The 19,455-nt window shown below is 37.9% G+C and overlaps 1 protein-coding gene across 21 annotated transcripts in view; it reads right to left on the bottom strand.

The window, feature by feature from the left end:
• Positions 1 to 19,455, bottom strand: part of DYRK1A (dual specificity tyrosine phosphorylation regulated kinase 1A) — a 134,613-nt gene that overhangs the window by 4,696 nt on the left and 110,462 nt on the right. For all 21 annotated transcript variants that reach the window (XM_070597666.1, XM_070597676.1, XM_070597661.1 and 18 more), the window contains 5 exons: positions 18,364 to 18,650; positions 15,704 to 15,850; positions 13,264 to 13,404; positions 3,859 to 4,165; positions 3,257 to 3,381 (listed from right to left, as the gene is read on the bottom strand). In XM_070597666.1, coding sequence (XP_070453767.1) covers positions 3,257 to 3,381; positions 3,859 to 4,165; positions 13,264 to 13,404; positions 15,704 to 15,850; positions 18,364 to 18,650 — 1,007 coding nt within the window. The remainder of the gene's footprint in view (positions 1 to 3,256; positions 3,382 to 3,858; positions 4,166 to 13,263; positions 13,405 to 15,703; positions 15,851 to 18,363; positions 18,651 to 19,455) is intronic.

Below are 19,455 nucleotides of genomic sequence, written 5' to 3'. Positions count from 1 at the left end.
GTGCCATGTCCACACCCGGGATCCAAACTGGCAAACCCTGAGCCGCTGAGAAGCTGAACGTGCAAACTTAACCACTGCACCACCGGGCCGGCCCCAGAAACTTCATACTCTTAAAGCTACCATATTTTTGAGTCTACCTGCTACCAATGTGGCTTACTCAAATTATACATCCCACCCAACAAACAGCCATTCTCTACCACATTCTCCTGTCTTATCAATTAATGGTACTTGCAATTTCTATTCTTCTGATTCATTGTGTCACTGAAAGCTCTAGGAAGGCAAAGCCTGTGTCTCTATCACCAGTGGTGAGCGCAGACCATTAAATATTTCCTCAACAAAGACGCCCTAAGAAATAAACTTCAAAAAATACTACTGAAAACAATCCAGTAAAAAAGCACGCAGAAAGTTCTCAGAAAATACTAATGGTTCTTAAACTATGAAGCTACTCAAACTCACGCATAAGAAATAAGCAAAATAAAACAATACTCTGTCCAATATCATTTTTCATTTCAGACTGATCAAAGATGATCATCCTGACTGCTTCTCCAGACTCTGTTAGTGGGAGGTGAAATCGGTAACACTATATGGAGGACAATTTGGCAACAGATATCAAAATGACAAAGCACACGGCTCTTTGATCCAGCAATTTCACCTCCAGGAATTTGTATCGCACATAAATTGCATGTGTGTGAACAATCTATCTGTAGGGTTACTTGTTACAGCATTATCTACAATAGTAAAAAAGATCAGAAATAAGCTAAATGTCCACTAACAGGGAGCTACTGAAATGACTTCCGAATATCTGAACAATGGAATGCTGTGTGACTGTAAAAGCAAAGAAAAACCTCTCTATATACTGATATAGAAGGAGCTCCAAAATATAAATTAAAAAGCATGTGTAAAACACGTAAAAACAAACCAAGATGTGAAACAGTGTGGGTATGCTACTATTTGTGTACAAAGGTTAGGTAAAGAATATATATTTGCATTGAATATATATTTATACTTGTATATGCATAAAGTATCTCAAAAAGGATACAAAAGTCTCGACAGTTTAGAAACTGGGCGGCCAGAGAACAGGAATGGAAGACTTCACTGAATCCTCTTTTATATTTACTTATTTTTTAACAATGTGAATATAACTACTATTTACAAACTAAATAAAAAAGGATGAGACCCAAAAAGGCAAAATATTAACTTCTGTTAAATACAGATGGGAGGTACACAAGGGTCTTATGTTACTCCTGGTACATTTTTATGTGTTTTCAGTACCTGATACATTTGGAAGGAGGAAGGTTGGAAAGAAGGAAGGAAGGTTGTTCTAAAAATTAGGGAAAACCTCTGGGAGTGATAGTGAACTTAAGACCTGGAGTATAAATAGTAGTGACGCAAGCAGAGAGAGAGGAAAAGCACACTCCTGGCTGAGCACAGCAAATGTGAGAAATGTGAAAGAGAACATGATATATTCCAAGAAAATAAAAAACTCCAGTAAAACTAGAGCGAACAAAGAGGAGGAAGGATGGCTTGGGTAGGGGCCAGCTCACGGCAATCACTGAGACCTTTGTAAGAATCTACATTTTAAATACAAAGGAAAGCCAAAAACTGGTTTAAATTAGGAAAAGCCAGATCAGATTGCTTTACTGAACATTCACTGGACTGCGGAGAAGAGAATGGTGTTGACGGGTGAATGGAACTAGACACTGGAAAACCAGTTCGAATGTTCTTAATAATAAGACAGGCTAGAGGTGGTTGCAACAAGGTATTTAGGATATTTAGAATCCACACAATTTACTATTTGATTGAATGTGGGGGATGAGGGGGAGTGGAGTCAAGGATTAACTCCCTAGCCTGCAGGTGTATGACTTGAGCAATGGCTGAATTTAGGGCCATTTGTACAAAAAATAGACAAAGCAGAGAGCTACAATGGAGGTAAAAATGATGACGCCAGTTTACATGACGCATTTGCAGTGTCACACTGTGGACACTTTCAAAGTGATATTTACAGCAATCCATTCGAAATAAAGGCCCTAGAGCTCACGAGTGAAGCCTAGATCAGAAAGATGTCGAATGACTTACCTCAGGATGGTGCCTGCAGAGGTAAGAGCAGTGAGGGCAACAGGAAGTGAGCAAGACCAGAAGAGAAAGGGACACCTTGAGGAACACCCATTTTCACACAGCAAGTAGAAGAGGAGAATTCAAACAAGGAGAGAGTGTAGGGAAGGTCAGAGAAGTAGGGGAAATGAGGGGCCTCCTGTCAAGGAAACCAGAGGGAGAGCTTCAAAGAGAGGGGAGAAGTCAACACTGTCCAGGTGGGTAAGGAATGAAGATAAGCAACTGAGCGTGCGCTGGACTCATCACTAACAATCACTGGTGACACTGCGAGAACAGCTTCCTGGAACTGGGAGGCAGCCCGCCTGGAGCAGGCTCAAGAGTTCTTAAAGGGTAAAGAAATACAACTCACAGGTAGCAGAAATGTAGGGTGGGAAAGACACGGGCCAGGAAAGGTTTTGCTTGAGATCCGAGAGAGCTGGGGATGAGGCCCAGCCACGAGAACCGGGAGGGATATTCACCAACTTCAGTTTACTTCACTCATCAAAAACACACTGGTCTCTCGTTATAAAACTCCATAGCGCAGCACTCAGCATGAACTAACTTCTTATTTCACAAAGAGTATTTAACAAATATTTTTACTACCACCACCTGCTTCCCTCCAGTGGGAAAAAAATTTACTTAATTAGGTACCTCCTCTTCTTTAACAGGTGTAAAAAACAAACAAAGAAAAAAACCCAAAAACAAAAACAAAACGTGTAGGTTAAAATCTAACAACAAACTGATTCCGAGTCTAGGATTATCAGTCATAAAAGCTCACAGGGGGCAGCAGAAAGCAGTAATGAGGCCACGAGCCTGGGAACATTCCTTAGCCCACGAAACCTCTGTTCCCAACAGAAAGTGAAAATCCAAACAGCGTAAGGCTCAAATTCCTGCTGCAGCAAATGCAATACACAGGAAAAAACCATTTGGAGCAATGGCTGCTATGCACCCAATGAACGTTAGCTATTTCTAAACAAGGAGGGAAAAACTGTAAGGATGTGCTTCTTCGGTTTGAAGTAAATAAGTTAGAATTCCTTCTAAATGAAAAAGGTACGAACCTTTACACTAATGACATACTCATTCTCAACGCACTTGGCATCCAACACCCCTGACCCTGGGCAGGGCAGGGCAGGGGACGCCCATCAATGGCGCTGTGCGAGCTCACCTGGGGACTGTGTGTCTCACAGTCCATGGCCTGGACGGCGGCAGTGAAGTGCCCGCCACTGTGCCGATGCTGGTGCGTGGGATCCGACCTGGCTCTCCCACTGTTGCTTGTCCCCGATGATCCACCTTAAGTATCACAACACAATACAACTAATGAGTTTAAAGTTAATTTTGCTCAAGTATATATTCTAAAACTGTAACAAAAAACTGGAAGTATGTCACAAAAACATCTATATTACCCTGAAAGTGTATCATAAAGTCACCGAGCCTTTGACTGAGTTCTCTCACATCAATCACTGAACTAAAATATGACCAAATTTGGTTAAGTTGGGGGAAAACTCAAGCATGGGGACAACGTATTTCCATTTAAAAAACAATTACAAGTTTTGCTTAATAAAGAGTTTTGTTTCCAACTCCCAAACAGAATTGATAACACGCACAGTTACGAACTGGAGCTTTTGGGGATGTGACGTTTTTTACTAACTACAAAAAACTGATTTAGATAACTCCTCCCCGCCCCATTAAGAAATTTTAAAATAACCCCCACTTTGTAAAGAAAACAGTAAACACTTCAAAACCTCCTCTCATATCCAAAGGACAGACCTGAGCTTGAAGATGTACTGGAGGTGGTCCCCGAGGACTGTGACTGCTCCATTGCAGGACTTGTGGATACACTATTACTCGTATTTGTACCTTCATCAGCTGTTTTCTTGAAAAAACTGTGCTGCAGGGCATAGTAAGGTTGAATTCGAGTTTTGGGGTCATAATCAAGCATCCTTAAAATGAGGTCTTTGAACTTCAAGTAGTCAGCTACCGTATGACCCGACTCCCCAGCACGACGCCCACCAGGTCCTCCTGTTTCTACTCCAAGAATATTATGAAGCTTACGGGTTCCTGGTGGTTTATACTCCTAAAGAGAAGAAAGACAAAAAGGCTTTCTCTAAATTTGATAGAAACATAAAAGCCTACATAACTTAACTTTAAATATGCTTAAATATATTACATGTTGAGGCCTTTATTAAAAAGAACGCTTTATAGTTAGACCCTCTGTATTTTCACACATTACTATTCTAAATGCACTTATAGATAGAGAAATTCGAAATAATTTTGAGACCAGAAGTGACTATAAAGATCACCCTAGCACTGGGTCAGCAAACTACAGCCTGGCCCAGGGCCTATTTCTGTACAGCCTTAGCTATGACTGCTTTCTATATTTTTAAAGGATGTAAAAACAAACAAACAAAACCAAATAAGAACACGCACAGCAGCCCACAAAGCCTAACCCACTCCTATCTGGTCCCCAAGAAGAAGGTGTGCTGAGCTCCGCCCCAGCCAGCGCTTCTGAGCCTCTTTCCCGCCCGGGGCACCGAGGACCTGGGTGCGCTTCCCTTGGTGACAGTGCTCACTAACACTGTGGTGATTGCTCCAAGTGAAGAACCACTGGTCTACCCCTGCCTGCTCACATTCAGATAACGAAGCTCAAAGTAAATTATTTATGCCTCCCCCTTTAGAAAATATGTTTAACAACACAGTAACACGTGTTGAGATTTTCTGAAGACTCACTTTTTAAATAGGTAACAGTATAACCTTTAAAGTCCCTAGGAATATTGAATTCATTCAGAATAGCATCACTGGATTTTTTCTTCTAGCTACAATGTAGAGAATTTGTGAGACCATTTCTCTCACTCCAAAAGCAGGAACAAACGAGCAGGTAAGCCACAAAATCAGTGCCTTTTTTAAAAAAACAACCAGAATTAACTAAATTCTAGAAAATGAAAAGCCTTTCCTAGGAGAGAAGAGATTTATGGTGGGAGAAGGAACAAATGCCATCAATCTAGGTAAGGAGAGCCCAGCCCGACTCTGAGCAACTTCTAACAGCTACACTGGACAGGTTGCAGCATGTGGACAGGCAGACGGGCCCACATATAGAGCCCCAGGGCCACTGCAAGGCAGCGAGTAGGGCAACGGGATGGACAGGGAGTGCCTGAGGCACAAAAAGTCAGGAGTTGGCTGCTGGCTGGGAAAACAATGTACAGAGATCTCTCTAATCTCCACAGATACTGCTTAACTACGAACACAGTGGAGAACAGAACCTAAGTCAAGCAAACCAACAAACAAAGCCCAGATTCAGCAAAACTATAAGCGAGGCAGACTCAGTCCCACACCAGCAGCCTCACAGAGTAAGAGGCAAGCCACTTTCCGAAGGGAAATAAGATTTACGCCCAAAGAACAACAAAAAAAGATTTACTTTCATCCCAGCTATTCTTAAATACAGAAAGTCTGGCATACATTTAAAAAACTACAGACACAAAAAACCAAAAAAGTGAAAAAAATAGTTAGAAGACCCACATAAACAAATGACCCAGGTGTTGCAATTGGCAGATAGGCATTTTAAAATAACTATTAGGTTAAAGAATTTAGTTCAAAAAGAGGACAACATGTGCGAACAGATGGGGGATTGAGAAAAGAAAATGAAGACTTTTCTTCTTTTTTTCTTTTTAAAAAAAAGGATAAATGGAAATTCTGGAACTAAAAATTGCAGTATTAGAAATGAAGAATCCACTTAATGGTTTTAACAGCACACTGGACACAGTAGAAGAAAAAAAATCAATGAATTAGAAGACAGAGCAAAGAAATTATTCAAACTAAAACAAAAAAGAAAACATAATGAATAAACCAGAGACCTCTGAGATAAGCATTATCACAAGCATTTAACTGGAGAATCAGAAGGAGCAGAGAGCAAGACTCAAGCAGAACAAACATTTGAAAAGATGGTGTCTGAGGATTTTCAAAAATTAATGAAAGAGATCAACCCACAGATCCAAGAAACTTAGCAAACTCCAGGGAAAATAAATACAAACGAAACTACCTAGGAACCTAATAGTCAAACTTCTGAAAAATCAAATATAAAGAGAAAACATCAAAATCAGCCAGCGGGAAGAGGGAGAAACGTATATACAGATAACAATGCTCAGAACAACCACTGACTTCTCTTCAGAAAAAATGTAATGCAGAAAACAAAGTGAAAATATCTTTAAACAATGCCATACTATCTTTTCTCCTTTGCTGAAATACCAACCTAGAATTCTATACCCATGGAAAATATCTTCCCCAAAATTAAGGTGAATGAAGATATTTTCAGATAAATGACTGCTAAGAGAATTCATCAGCAGAAGTTATTCACTAGAAAATAAAAAGTTAAAGGAAGTTCTTCAGGGTAAAAGAACATAACACCAGATGGAAGCCAGGAATTACGGAAAGGAATGAAGAACAACACGGGTAAATAGAAAAGATCTTTTTATTATCTTTGTTTTTTATGTGTTTTTAAATCTCTTTAAAAGTCATTTTTTATTTAAGCAGTCGATGATGTGTTGTGAGGGTGATAACATATGCAGAGGTAACATAGCAACGACAGCACACAAGAGATGGAAGGGGTTAGATAAAAGCACCTGGTTATTACATGCCTAATCAAACGGCATAACACTATGTGAAGGTCAGCTGGTAACTTAAGGATGCATACAATAAAAGCAACACTGAAAGTCATCCACAGAGGGACAGCCAACGTACTCAGCCCAAAAGAAGGCAGGAAAGAGGGACTGGGGAACAAAACAGGTAACACAAATAGAACACAAACCACCAGTCTAAAACCCAAACTTCTGAATAATTAAATGGGCTAAATGCTCATTGTGAAAGAAAGAGACTATCAGACTGGATTAAAAAGAAGCATGATGGGGCCAGCCCCATAGCGCAGTGGTTATGGCCCAGCATGCTCCACTTCAGCGGCCTGGGTTCACAGGTTCGGATCCCAAGCGCAGACCTACACCACTTGTCAAGCCATGCTGTGGCACAACCCACATACAAAATAGAGGAAGACTGGCACAGTTGTTAGCTCAGGGCTAGTCTTCCTCAAGCAAAAAGGAAAGAGGGGGATTGGCAACAGATGTTAGCTCAGAGCAAATCTTCCTCACCAAAAAAAAGCATGACTCGACTATATAGCTGTAGTAATCTCAGACAAAGTAGACTTAAAGACAAAAATATTATTATAAAGCGGGACACCTCATGATGACAAAAGAGTGAATATATCATGAAGTCCTAACAATACTAAATGGCTACCCATCTATTAAGAGAGCTTCAAAAAAGATAAAGCAACTAAAAGGAGATTAAGACAAACTCTTCTCTCAGCTATTTAGAGAACAAATAAACACAGACAGACACACACAAAGGTTGCAAAAGATGTACGGAAATATATCGAAAAGAACTGTATTTTATATTTGTTTGGTGTAGTGGTCTACAAATGTCAATACAGATCAGGTTGTGTAAGTGCAAATGGAACATTCACCAAGACAAATTACATGCTAGGTCATAAAACAAGTCTCAATGAATTTTAAAGGAATGAAAACATGTTTTCTGACCACAATGCTACTGAATTAGAAATCACTAACAAGATATCTAGAAAATCCTCAAATATTTTGAAATTATATGACAACATTCTAAGTAATGATGAGTCAATAAAGAAATCACAAGAGAAACGAAGTGTTTCAAAGTGAATGACAGTTAAAACATAACATATCAAAAGGTGCAAGATGCAGCTAAAGCAGTGCTTACAGGAAAATTTATACCATTAAATGCTGTAAGAGAAGAAAGTTTTAAATAAATGATCTAAGCTTCCACCTTCAGAATCTAGAAAAAGTAAATTCAATCTCAAGTAAGGAGAAAGAAAGGAAACGAGCAAAAATCAATGAAATAGAAACTAGACTAAGAATAAGGAAAAAAATCAACAAAATCAAAAGCTGGTTGTTTGAAAAGATTAATAAATTTGATAAAGCCCTAGCAGTAACAGAAAAAAAGGAGAAAACACAAATGACCAATATCAGGAATAAAAGAGATACTATCACTACAAATCCCCCAGAAATTAAAAGACGATAGGAAATATTACAGATGATTTTATGCTAACAGATCCAACTACTTAGGTGAGAAGGACAAGTTTCTTGAAATACACAGCTTACCAAAAGTGACTCAAAAAGGAAAAGAAAATCTGAATAGCCATATATCTACCAAAAAACACGAATTACAATTAACAACCTTCAGCAAAGAACATCCCAGGTCCTGACAGTTCCACTGATGAACAGTTACAAAAGAAATAATGCCAATCTTATACAAATTCTTTCAGAAAAATAAAAAGAAATACTTCCCAGTAGTTTTATAAGACTAGCATAATCCTGAGACCAAAACCTAATGAAGACATTCTAAAATTTTAGACAAATACCCATTTAATGACAAAGAAAGAAAATTCTTACCAACAGGCTGGCAGATTGAACCCAGTATTATGTAAGAGGATAGTACATCAAGACCAAATGTGGTTTATCATAAGTTGAACTTAATATTCCAAAAATCAAATAATGTATTTCACCATATAACAGGAGAAAAATCATATGATCATCTCTATAGATGCAGGAAAAGCATGTGACAATATTCAAAACCCATTCATGATTTTTTTTAAAAAACACAAAACCAACTGTCAAAACACTAAACATAGAAAACTACTCTTTCCACCTGACAGCTACAAAAAATATGCAACTACCATACTTAATGTTGATTCAATGTATGCCTTTCCCTTAAGATTGGGAACATGGAAAGATGTCTATTCTCACCATTATACACCCTTTGGAGGTCCTAGTCAGTATAATAAAATAAAGGCATACAGATTGAAAGAATAAAGCTGTTCATTCACAGAGGAGACACGACTGTTTAAGTAGAAAGCTCTATAGAATCAAAAAAAGCTAGAATGGGTGAATTTAGCAAGGTTTTATTAGAATAAAAAGTCAATATACAAAAATCAATTTGCACTTCTCATATTAGCAATGAAAAACTAGAAAATACTATTTTAAAAATAATGACAAAGCATCAAAAAACATAAAAATTTAACAATAAATTGAACAAAATATATGTAAGACTTCTGCACTAAATGCTTCAAAACACTGCTGAGAGAAATTAAACACCTAAATAAATGGACAGCTAACACATATGTATAGAATGGACGTCTCAATACTATTAAGACGTCCATTCTCCTGAACGGAACCTCAATGCAATCTGAACTGAAATTCCAGCAGGATTTTTTTTGTACAGATTTATAAGACAATTCTAAAATTTACATGTAAATAGAAAGGACCTAGAGAATGTGGGCGGGTGTGGAGGGGGGACTTTGAAACAGAAGAAAAGAGCCAGTGGATTTCCACTACTTCAATTTGAGACCTACCACAAAGCCACAGTAACCAGCACTGTGGTATTGGTTTAAGGACAGATCACCCAACAGAACAGAAGAGTCCAAATATAGACCCACACATAACAGATAAATCTGTTTCGGACAAAAGTGCCCAGTCAGATCAATAGGAAAAGGCAGCTGTTTTCAACAAATCCTGCTGCAACTACTAGGTAAGCAGATGGGGAAAAGGAATTTAACCTCTTACACCTCATTCATTAATCAAAAACTAACTCAAGATGGCCCACAGAACCCTAATTGTAAAAGCTAGAATCAAAAGAACTTTTAGAAGAAAACAAGGAGAGTTATCTTCACAAATTTAAGGAGGAAGGCAAAGATTTCTTGGGACATAAAAAATACTATTCATAAAAAAAAAAGACCTGACAAATTTGATTTCATCAATATAAAATTTTCTGCCCATCAAAAGATACCACTTAAGGGGCTGGCCCAGTGGTGCAGCGGTTAAGTTCACATGTTCTGCTTCAGCGGCCCGGGATTCGCCAGTTAGGATTCCAGGTGCAGACCTATGCACCACTTGCCAAGCCATGCTGTGGCAGGCATCCCACATATAAAGCAGAGGAAGATGGGCACTTAAGTTAGCTCAGGGCCAATCTTCCTCAGCAAAAAAGAGGAGGATTGGCAGCAGATGTTAGCTCAGGGCTAATCTTCCTCAAAAAACAAAGAAGATACCACTCAAGAAAAGAAATGGGCAAGTCATAATGTGTGAAAAAATATCGATATATATGTGACAAAGAATTTATATGCATTATATGTAAAGAACTCCTACAACTAAACAACCCAATAACAAATAGGCAAAAGATTAGAAAGACTGTCACAAAAGATTTATGAATGGCTAATAAACACATGACAAGTTGGTTGATATCATTAGCCCTGGGGAAATGCAACTGAAAACCACTATATACCCACTAGAATAACTAAAACCAAAAATACCAACCACACCAAACGATGAGGATACCATGCAACTTTGAAACCCTCAACTGTCGGGGGATGTAAAACAATAAAACTTTGGAGAACTCTTTGGTATTTTCTTATGAGTGTAAACACACATATAATCCCTATGACCTGGCAATTTTACTTAGAGGTAGTGACTCCAGAGAAAAGAAAATCTATGTGTACAAAAGATTTATACAAGAATGTTCCCAGTAGCCTTATTCATAATAGTCCCAAACTGGAAACATCCCAAACACTTATCCACTAACAGGTAAATATAGAGACATTATGATATTTTCATTCAATGGAATACTATGAAGCAATAAAAGGAAGTAACTTCTGAGACACAACAGTATCGATGAATCTCCAAAACAGCATGTTTGTTAAGTTAAAGAAACAAAAAACAAATACTAAAGGATTCCATTTATATGAATTTAGCCCACAAATAGGCAAAACTAAAGTGATAGAAAGCAGGGGTGGGATGACAGAAAAGGATCGTGAGAGAACTTTCCGGGCGGTGGAAATCTTCTATAGCTTGTTTTAGGTAGTGGATACACAGTTGTATATAAAGGTTAAAACTCAAACTGAACACTTAATATATGCATATCTTATTGCATATAAACTATACTTCAACAAAACAGTACCATTTATAGCCTTAATTCTTCATCTCACCTTGCCACCAAAGAAAAAATACACAGAGTTCGTATGGATTTCATTACTAGGAAATTAAAATGGGCTCTTGAAACATAAAATGAGAAATTAAAAGTAAAAATAAAATCACTAAGAAAATAAACCACACAAAGAAACCCAATGACAGTACATGCACATCTATTTATACCTTTGGTAAAACCCCTAGTGCATCCTTCATAAGGTAATCATTTGGTTACAGATTTTTCTGTTGTTGCAAAATTTATTTCTGTTTAAAGAGAAACAGTTATTTTACACTTTTAAAAATTAAGTTTCAGGGCCAGCCCTGTGGCACAGTGGTTAAGTTCTGCGCATTCCGCCTCAGCAGACTGGGTTCACAGGTTCAGCTTCCGGATGCGGACCTACACCACTCAACAGCCATGTTGTGGCAGATGACCCACATATAAAGTGGAGGAAGACTGGCACAGATGTTAGCTCAGGTCTAATCTTCCTCAGAAGAAAGAAAAAAAAATTGTTTCTTAAGTCAGATGCTACTTGCAGCTAAGGGAAAGCTCATAAAATCTACGGTTAATTAATATGTAGGTTAAAACACTTTTCATTTTAAGAAGGGAAAAGATTTATCTACTCTTTTCTGAATTGTCCCCCCATAAATAAATTAAAATAATAATTATAGCTCAATTTGGGACAAATGATAGGTTATAGCCCATAGTGGCTTAACCATAGTTTTATAAAGCAGAGATTTGGGAAATGGGATGGGATGAACATTTTATTTAGAAAAAGGATAATAGCGAAGAAGCAGCAAAACAAAACCAAACTCAAAATGGAGAAAGTAGTAGCAGCCTATATTGCAGAGAGAGAAAACATAAAGCAGGTTTCACACCTTCCACGCTAATTCAAATCAACTAGTAGGGGCCACCTTGAATGCTGGTGAAGCTAAAAAGGATTCCCAGGACGTGTTTTGGTTCAATGGGAAAAGGGGTCATGACTGATAAGCTATGTGGACAAAGGCAAAAGGACTCAGGATGTCTGCTTGATATTTTCCAACCCATCCTTTCCTTCCTTCCATCCCTTCCCTAGGCATAATTTAGCTGCTGGATACTGCACTGCCTGGAACTTTAGAGAATAAGGCAGAATGCAGTAAGTTACAGATCAGCTGTGAAGGATACAATTACATGTATATTTTTAAATATTCTGAAGAAAAGCATTTGATACTAAAAGTTAAGACTCTATAGCTATGTGAAGGTGAATTCAAGCAAACCGCCATCATCTTCAGTTCACTGGAAATGACACCTGGTGGCAGCATCGCTAAGATGCAAGGGCAAAATAGAATTAGAATAAAAATAAAATCTCTTAAGTGATAAACGCAAAATTACAATCACAAGGTGTCTGATATATATATTATATCCAATCACATATTTATATATTACACGCATTTTGTAACATAAACATATTAGATTACAAATATATGATTGTTTTCAGATATATAAAACAAAAAGGTAAATCAAGATGCAAAATTGCCATCATTTACTCTATTAAACTGATATAGTTTAGGTACGTGAAAAAAGGTCTCAGATAAAAGAAAATTATTAAACAATGTTTTAAAAATCTCACTTTTAAAGATTTCGGAGATGTGAAATTCCCGCTATCCACGTCATTGAGCTAGGAATCTGAAATCTACGAAGTCTCATCTAGTTAGTTCATATTCTTGTCACAAACTGCTTAAGTCAAAAATCCTTTTCTCCCATCTAACTAAAAGAAAAGCCATTTACTGCAATTATGACTTCTACTGTTCCAAGCTGCAGTATTGGTAACTGTGACTTCACAACATACCCAAGCTGTGAGAAACAAGGGTCAAACGTACTGATTCTACTATGAAACAAGGCATGGTGATCTGATCAGCTGTCTCACAAGGCAGACATAAAGCTTCCAAAATGGAGCCTTAAAGAGAACTCTGACCATTAAGTAAAAACTGGTCCATACAGACACTTCAGGTCAAACTATATCCGACTTCTGAAGAAAATATATACCTAAGTCACCAACGCAACTGCTAACTGTAACACTGACTTCAAGTAAATACAAGATGAGCTATACAAAGACAGCTCCAGGGAAAGAAAATACGAAGGCTCGAGAAAAACGTTTCCCTATTTTACCCGTTTTCCATCTTTGGTCTTCTTTAAGTTCCAAGTGCCATCTGGCAACTTCTCAAAGAACTTTCTTGCTTTTGGTGCTTGGTCAAGAATATGAGCAGGTGGAATACCCAGAACTTCCACTATTTTATTCATCTGATCTACCTGTATTAAAAATAAAAACAAAAAAATCTGTGATTTCTACTGTAGCACATCTCACTTTTGCTCATCAATTCATTCATTCATTCATAAATGATAAATAAACTGAGCATCTCCTGTGTGTCAGGCACTCCCCTAGCATGGAGCATACCCCACAATGAACAGGAGATCAAGTCCCTGCCCTCCAGGAGCCCAACATTCCACTGAGGGGAGGGCAGACAGATAAACAAATAAACACATAAATCTACCATATGTCAGCTGGCCATGGATGCAATGCAGAACAAGCAAGGAGTGGAGGGAGTTTTAAAGCTTAAGTTTTTGGAAACCTTTAGTTAAATAACCATCAAAAAAATCCCAGAGGCTTAATAAAGTGTGGATCTAATAAAGTATTTTTAAACTGTGGATTTGGGGCCAGCCTGGTGGCATAGTCATTAAGTTTGTGCATTCTGCTTCAGTGGCCTGGGGTTTGTGGACTCAAATCCCAGGCACAGACATACACACCACTCATCAAGCCATGCTGTGGTGACGTCCTGTATACAAAACAGAGGAAGACTGCCACAGATGTTAGTTCTGGGTCCATCTTCCTCGCCAAAAAAACAAAACAAAACAAAACTGAGGATTCATTCACTCAAATACTTAGTATCTACTGTATACTAGAAATCATGCTTAGTAGAATACAGCAGTAAACAAAACAAAGAAAAATCCCTGTCAGGAAGTTTATATTACAGTGGAAGAGATCACCAATAAACAAAAATCTAATTAAATATATCATGTCAGATGACAACCAGGACCTACAGAGAAAATTAAAAGGGGACGAGGAGTGAGAAGGGGCATCACCACTTAAAACAGGGCATTCCTGGGCCTGGCCCCATGGCCGAGTGGTTAAGTTCGCGCGCTCCGCTGCAGGCGGCCCAGTGTTTAGTTGGTTTGAATCCTGGGCGCGGACATGGCACTGCTCATCGAACCACGCTGAGGCGGCATCCCACATGCCACAACTAGAAGGACCCACAACGAAGAATATACAACTATGTACTGGGGGGCTTTGGGGAGAAAAAGGAAAAAAATAAAATCTTTAAAAAAAAAAACAATAAAAAACAGGGCATTCCTAAAGGTGTCACCAAGAAGGTGACACAAGAGCAGAGACCTACAGGCCATGAGGGAAGGAGCCAAGTGCTACTGGGGGAGAGAGCATCTCAGGTGCAAGAAAGAACCAATGCAAAGGCCCTGCTGTGACCTGTGGCTACTGCTCCCAGGGGTCCACAGAGAAGGCTGTGTGTCGGGTCGGAGAATAAGAAGAAACAGGAGAGAACAGGAGTCAGAGGGGTCAAGGGCATGGGAGCTGCTCAAAGGACTTTGGCTTTTACAATGAGTGAGACGGAAGCCATTGAAATTTCGGGTGATCCTAGAATTGTTTAAGCTCATGAAAAAGATACTAATTTACAGAGTAATATTATTTATACAAAACCAAAACCAACACACACTCTGACAGCTACTGCCAAAGAGTGGCTCACCAGCTGTGGCTGCAGCAAATTAAAAGGAAGGTGGGAGGGGCAAGTTTCAGACACTACCTATTAACAGTTGCATTACCTAAGTTATTCAATTTCATTGGTCTTTCTTATTTATAAATGAATGGACTGATCAACATCTGCAATGGTTAACTTTTCCTTTAAAAAAAACAAAACCCACAAGTCAATAGCTGTAAAACCAATGACAGCCCAATGCCTCTGACTACAAGGGGACCTAGCTTCTCCCTTGTGCCCTAGGCACTGCCTCTGACCTTCAAAAGTCTTCTAAGACTGAAAACTCGTGAACTAGAAGAATTACACATAGTCTGTAGCTCTAAAACTTTATAATCCTAATCTACCCTAAATTAGTCAGATGGAATATCCAACCAACAAGATTGGTCATCACCTCTTTAATTCCAAATCACACTCCCAATACTTGCAGCCACATTTACACTGTTTTCAGGACGGCCCTTATTCCTGTGTTATCATCTTTTTCTGTTATTACACTTAAAATCTGTAAAATTTATACACAAAATACTTAACATTTTCTAATCTAATTGATGGTTCTCGTTCATCAGCAGATTAAAGGATCTCACTTCCCATCTCGGAACTCTAAACTCACCATTACATGATATTTGAAAACACGAACAATCTAAGTTCAAAACTGACCTAACATTTGAAAGATTAAGTTGGTAAAGAGACATCTTTCCCTAAAAACAACTTTCAGATTACACTCTCACAGATTAAAACCTAAAAGAAATTTTGAAAACGAAACAATTTTAAAGCAATCCATCACATACCTCATTGGCTCCACTGAACAGAGGTTCTCCAGTGTGCATTTCAACCAAAATACACCCAAGGGACCACATGTCGATAGCAAGGTCGTAAGGCATTCCCAGTAGCACCTCTGGAGACCGATAAAAGCGACTCTGAATATACTGGTATATCTGAAATATATTTCAAAATAGTATTATTTCAAAATAAGTTTTGTTTAATTTTAGTCAACGTTGCATTAAGAGCACTGATCTAAAATGACCAGAAAAAAATAACTGGCTAACTCTTAAACTGGGGTTCCATTTACTGATTTCAACATTAGATTACAAATATTGTTTAAAGAAGTAAACACTTCAAGGGAGTGGTTAAACTGACTATGAAATGTCAAATATATAAAATTCAAGCTCTTTCATTTAGTCCAATCCTAACTGGTAAGATATATCTTAAAATACACAATTATACCTTATTAGAAGAAATTATTATTGAGAATTACTTATTTCCCTATTAATATTCGTTCCTGCTATGGCTGGCAGTTGGTCTACCATTAATTTAACAGCTAAATTGAATTTAAATTTACCACAAGAATGTGTTTCAGGATTAGGAATCACACTCAGTACCATGTAACTGAAAATCTGGACAATGTACTGTGCTGTCTCACAGGTAAATCCTAGAAACACTATATAAAGATTTAACTGGGAGTCACTTCTGACTAATTTCTTCTCTGCCCTACCCTGCCCCCTCCACCTCAATCAAAGACGTTTTAGGAAAACAAAACCTTGAAACGGATTATTTTCAATGAAGTAAGCTGAGAACGTCTTGAGAGACCGATTCATCTTCATTTAGCCATTATAAATTTATATGCAGAAATATCATTAAAGCAAAGAAAGTTTTATTAAGAGAAAGAAACAAAATCCTCCTAACAGTCCTAACATAGCACTCTAACCAGGCAGCCAGCAGTGCACGCTGCGTTCTCACAGTAGCTTCTGTGGCTCCCCCCTAAAACCTCGGCCAGCCTCCAAGAAGAATCTCATCCCTCCATAAGCAGGTCCACCCAACCACAAGGCCGCCTCCGAGTGAAGAAGGTCTAAGTCAAAGGGATCAGGAAGAAGCATTATTTCCAAGTTTTATCGTTAAGCCCCAAAGACTCCCTAACTCCTGACAGTCTTATTTCGCAGCTTATGCGAGAAAGTTTGTCACCTACCTATCCAGTTTGGATAAAGCAGTGGTTGGATCACTACAAGGTTGTGCACCAGAATCCCGAGGAACTTTTTCTGAAGCACACTTGCCCTGCCACCTTCTGCTACTGAGCCAGCAGATCTGGGGCAGGGCCACTGCACATATATTTTGGAAATGACCTTCCTTGCAATTCTGATAGTTAACTAACTCACATAGTTAAAAACTCACTGAGCTAAAGGGACAGTTGTCTCAGTTTGGCTAGAGAGAGAGAGTAGTGTTTGATATTAGAACAGAACATATGATTTGGTTTGAATGCGGAAATAAATTCTCCAAGTCTAAAATCTACTCAATTGACTCTAAAGATGGGCATATATTTTCGACTCACAATATACTTACTTACTCCACGTTAACAACTCTGAGCATCTCTTCATTTTCAGAGTCATCTGAAACTGTCAACTTTGCTTCCTACTCCTTCAATTTTTAAAAATTACTTCAATGATCTATAGCATTACTACCATAAGATAATTTGCAGAAAATAACAAAAAGCCAGACAATTCTGTTAGCTGGCTATAAATGTTCATGATTAAATTAACCTGCTGTATTTAAAGCCTGGAAAAAAGTTGGACAGGACAGCAAATCTCACTAAATTTGGGAAAACAAGAAAGGGAAAGCCAATATGAAATAGTAACACCTGAATGTTAGTTGTGTTTTTATTTTTTAAGAAATGTAGTTTCAATACTTTCAAGTAAATAGGAAGTGTTTAAAATGAGTAAAATATTATCAAATGATGATCCTAATTCCTTTCAAGAAGAGAATAGCCTGTGACTTCTATTTTATATGCAAAACACACTGTCAGAGTAGCTTTCATAATGCCAGAAAGACGGGTAGGAAACATTTGCTTTCCCAAATCAGCTAAACCTAAATCTATTTATTGCTACGGACATGTCTGTTTTTAGCAGTCTGAAGAAAACCAGTTTGGATATGTGTCAGAATTTATATAGGGAAAAAAAGATTTAAATTTACTTATCAAAATAAGCATGTCAATCAACTGTGTAATTAACGTGTAACACAAAATTACTTGCATGTTTTTCACCCATCAGTTTTTGAGGAAAAATATTTATCGTGATCTATCTTTAGAGAAACATTTTACAGCAAGGACTCAATGTTTCAGTACTGGAATTTCCCCAAATTTATATTAAAACCTCTAATTGGGAAATATAGTTACAAATCACCCAACATTTAATTCACTCATCTCCTATTCTCTCTCTCAGCCTTTTAGCATACTTATAATTTTTAAAAATCCACCTTGAAACACCAATACCTTCTAATTCAAAGTAATACAATTTGCATTTTAAAAGGTATTTCCCCCAAAACGTATGAACACAAGGTGATTCAAGTGTTACATTTTAAAGATAGCCACCCTGTTATACACATTAATAACATTTCCAAGGTGTACCTCCAGTGTGTAACCTAATTCTATTTTAATTCACAAGTCCTGAAATATACTTACCCTTTGCCCCAATTGACAAGAACTGCCAAAGTCAACGATCTTGATTGCACTGCGTTTGGGGTTACAAAGAAGGATATTCTCAGGTTTTAGGTCACAGTGAATGATACTAAGTTCTGGAGTCGCAAGGAAAAGCAGTGCAGTGCACATCTGCTGTGCAAACTTTCGTGTTAGGTTCAAAGAGACACCTCGAAAATTGGTGTTCCTCAACAAGTCATAGAGGTTGTAGGACAGCATTTCAAAAACTAAACAGAGATGGTTTCGAAACATAAAGTGGCGTTTCAAATGCACTGAAAGAGAAAAAGGTTTCATTTTAAATTACATACACCAATAAAATAAGAATAATACATGCATGAACTCTCAATCTGTAACATGACAACGGCAAATGGAGAGTGAAATTCAGCCAAAATTTGAAGATCAACATTCTGCAGTAACAGCACATTCTTTAATCAGTTAAGAATATCTAAATTGTTCATCTGTCAAATTAAAGAGGAGTAGTGTCTGTCAAGCAACTGGCAGGAAGTACCACTAAAATGCTTTGTTTAAAAATACTGTCAGGTCTAACATCACAAGCAGCAAACTGATAAACGGTACTGAGAATACTTCAACAACTTTATCCTCATCTGTAGGAGAAAGCGCTTTTTACTTCCTGAGAGACCACCTCCCCACTCCATCTGACCTCCAGTCTGGGACACTGTGGTACTGGGCAGCCCTCTCTGAGAAGGTCTTGATATATATACACAACCTTTTGCTGAGCTTTAGATTTCACTAGGAATTTTCGTAATAATTGTCAGAGGAAGACATAGATTTTTTTCTTTGAGACAAATACAGCAAATGTTTGAAAATCATGCTTCATAGGGTATTAGAGTTCATAACCAAGGCTTTTGATCATATTCATCCAACTGGTACATGGGACATCTTGTCTAAGTCTGAAGGTTTGGAAAAACTTCAAAATAAAGCTCAACCACAAGAAGAAATTATAAGTAGTCTTATGAATGGGGAAACTATAGAATACGTTACTTGCTACCACTGTTGACCCTCTAAAAAGGCTAAATACTCGCTAAATTGCTTCAAAGATTGTGCTTTAAGTATTAA

Source organism: Equus przewalskii, chromosome 27 (genome assembly GCF_037783145.1).
Source record: "Equus przewalskii isolate Varuska chromosome 27, EquPr2, whole genome shotgun sequence".
NCBI classification, from domain to species: Eukaryota; Metazoa; Chordata; class Mammalia; order Perissodactyla; family Equidae; genus Equus; species Equus przewalskii.
Note: the sequence above shows the minus strand (reverse complement) of the source record. Positions and strands in the feature narration are given on the sequence as shown.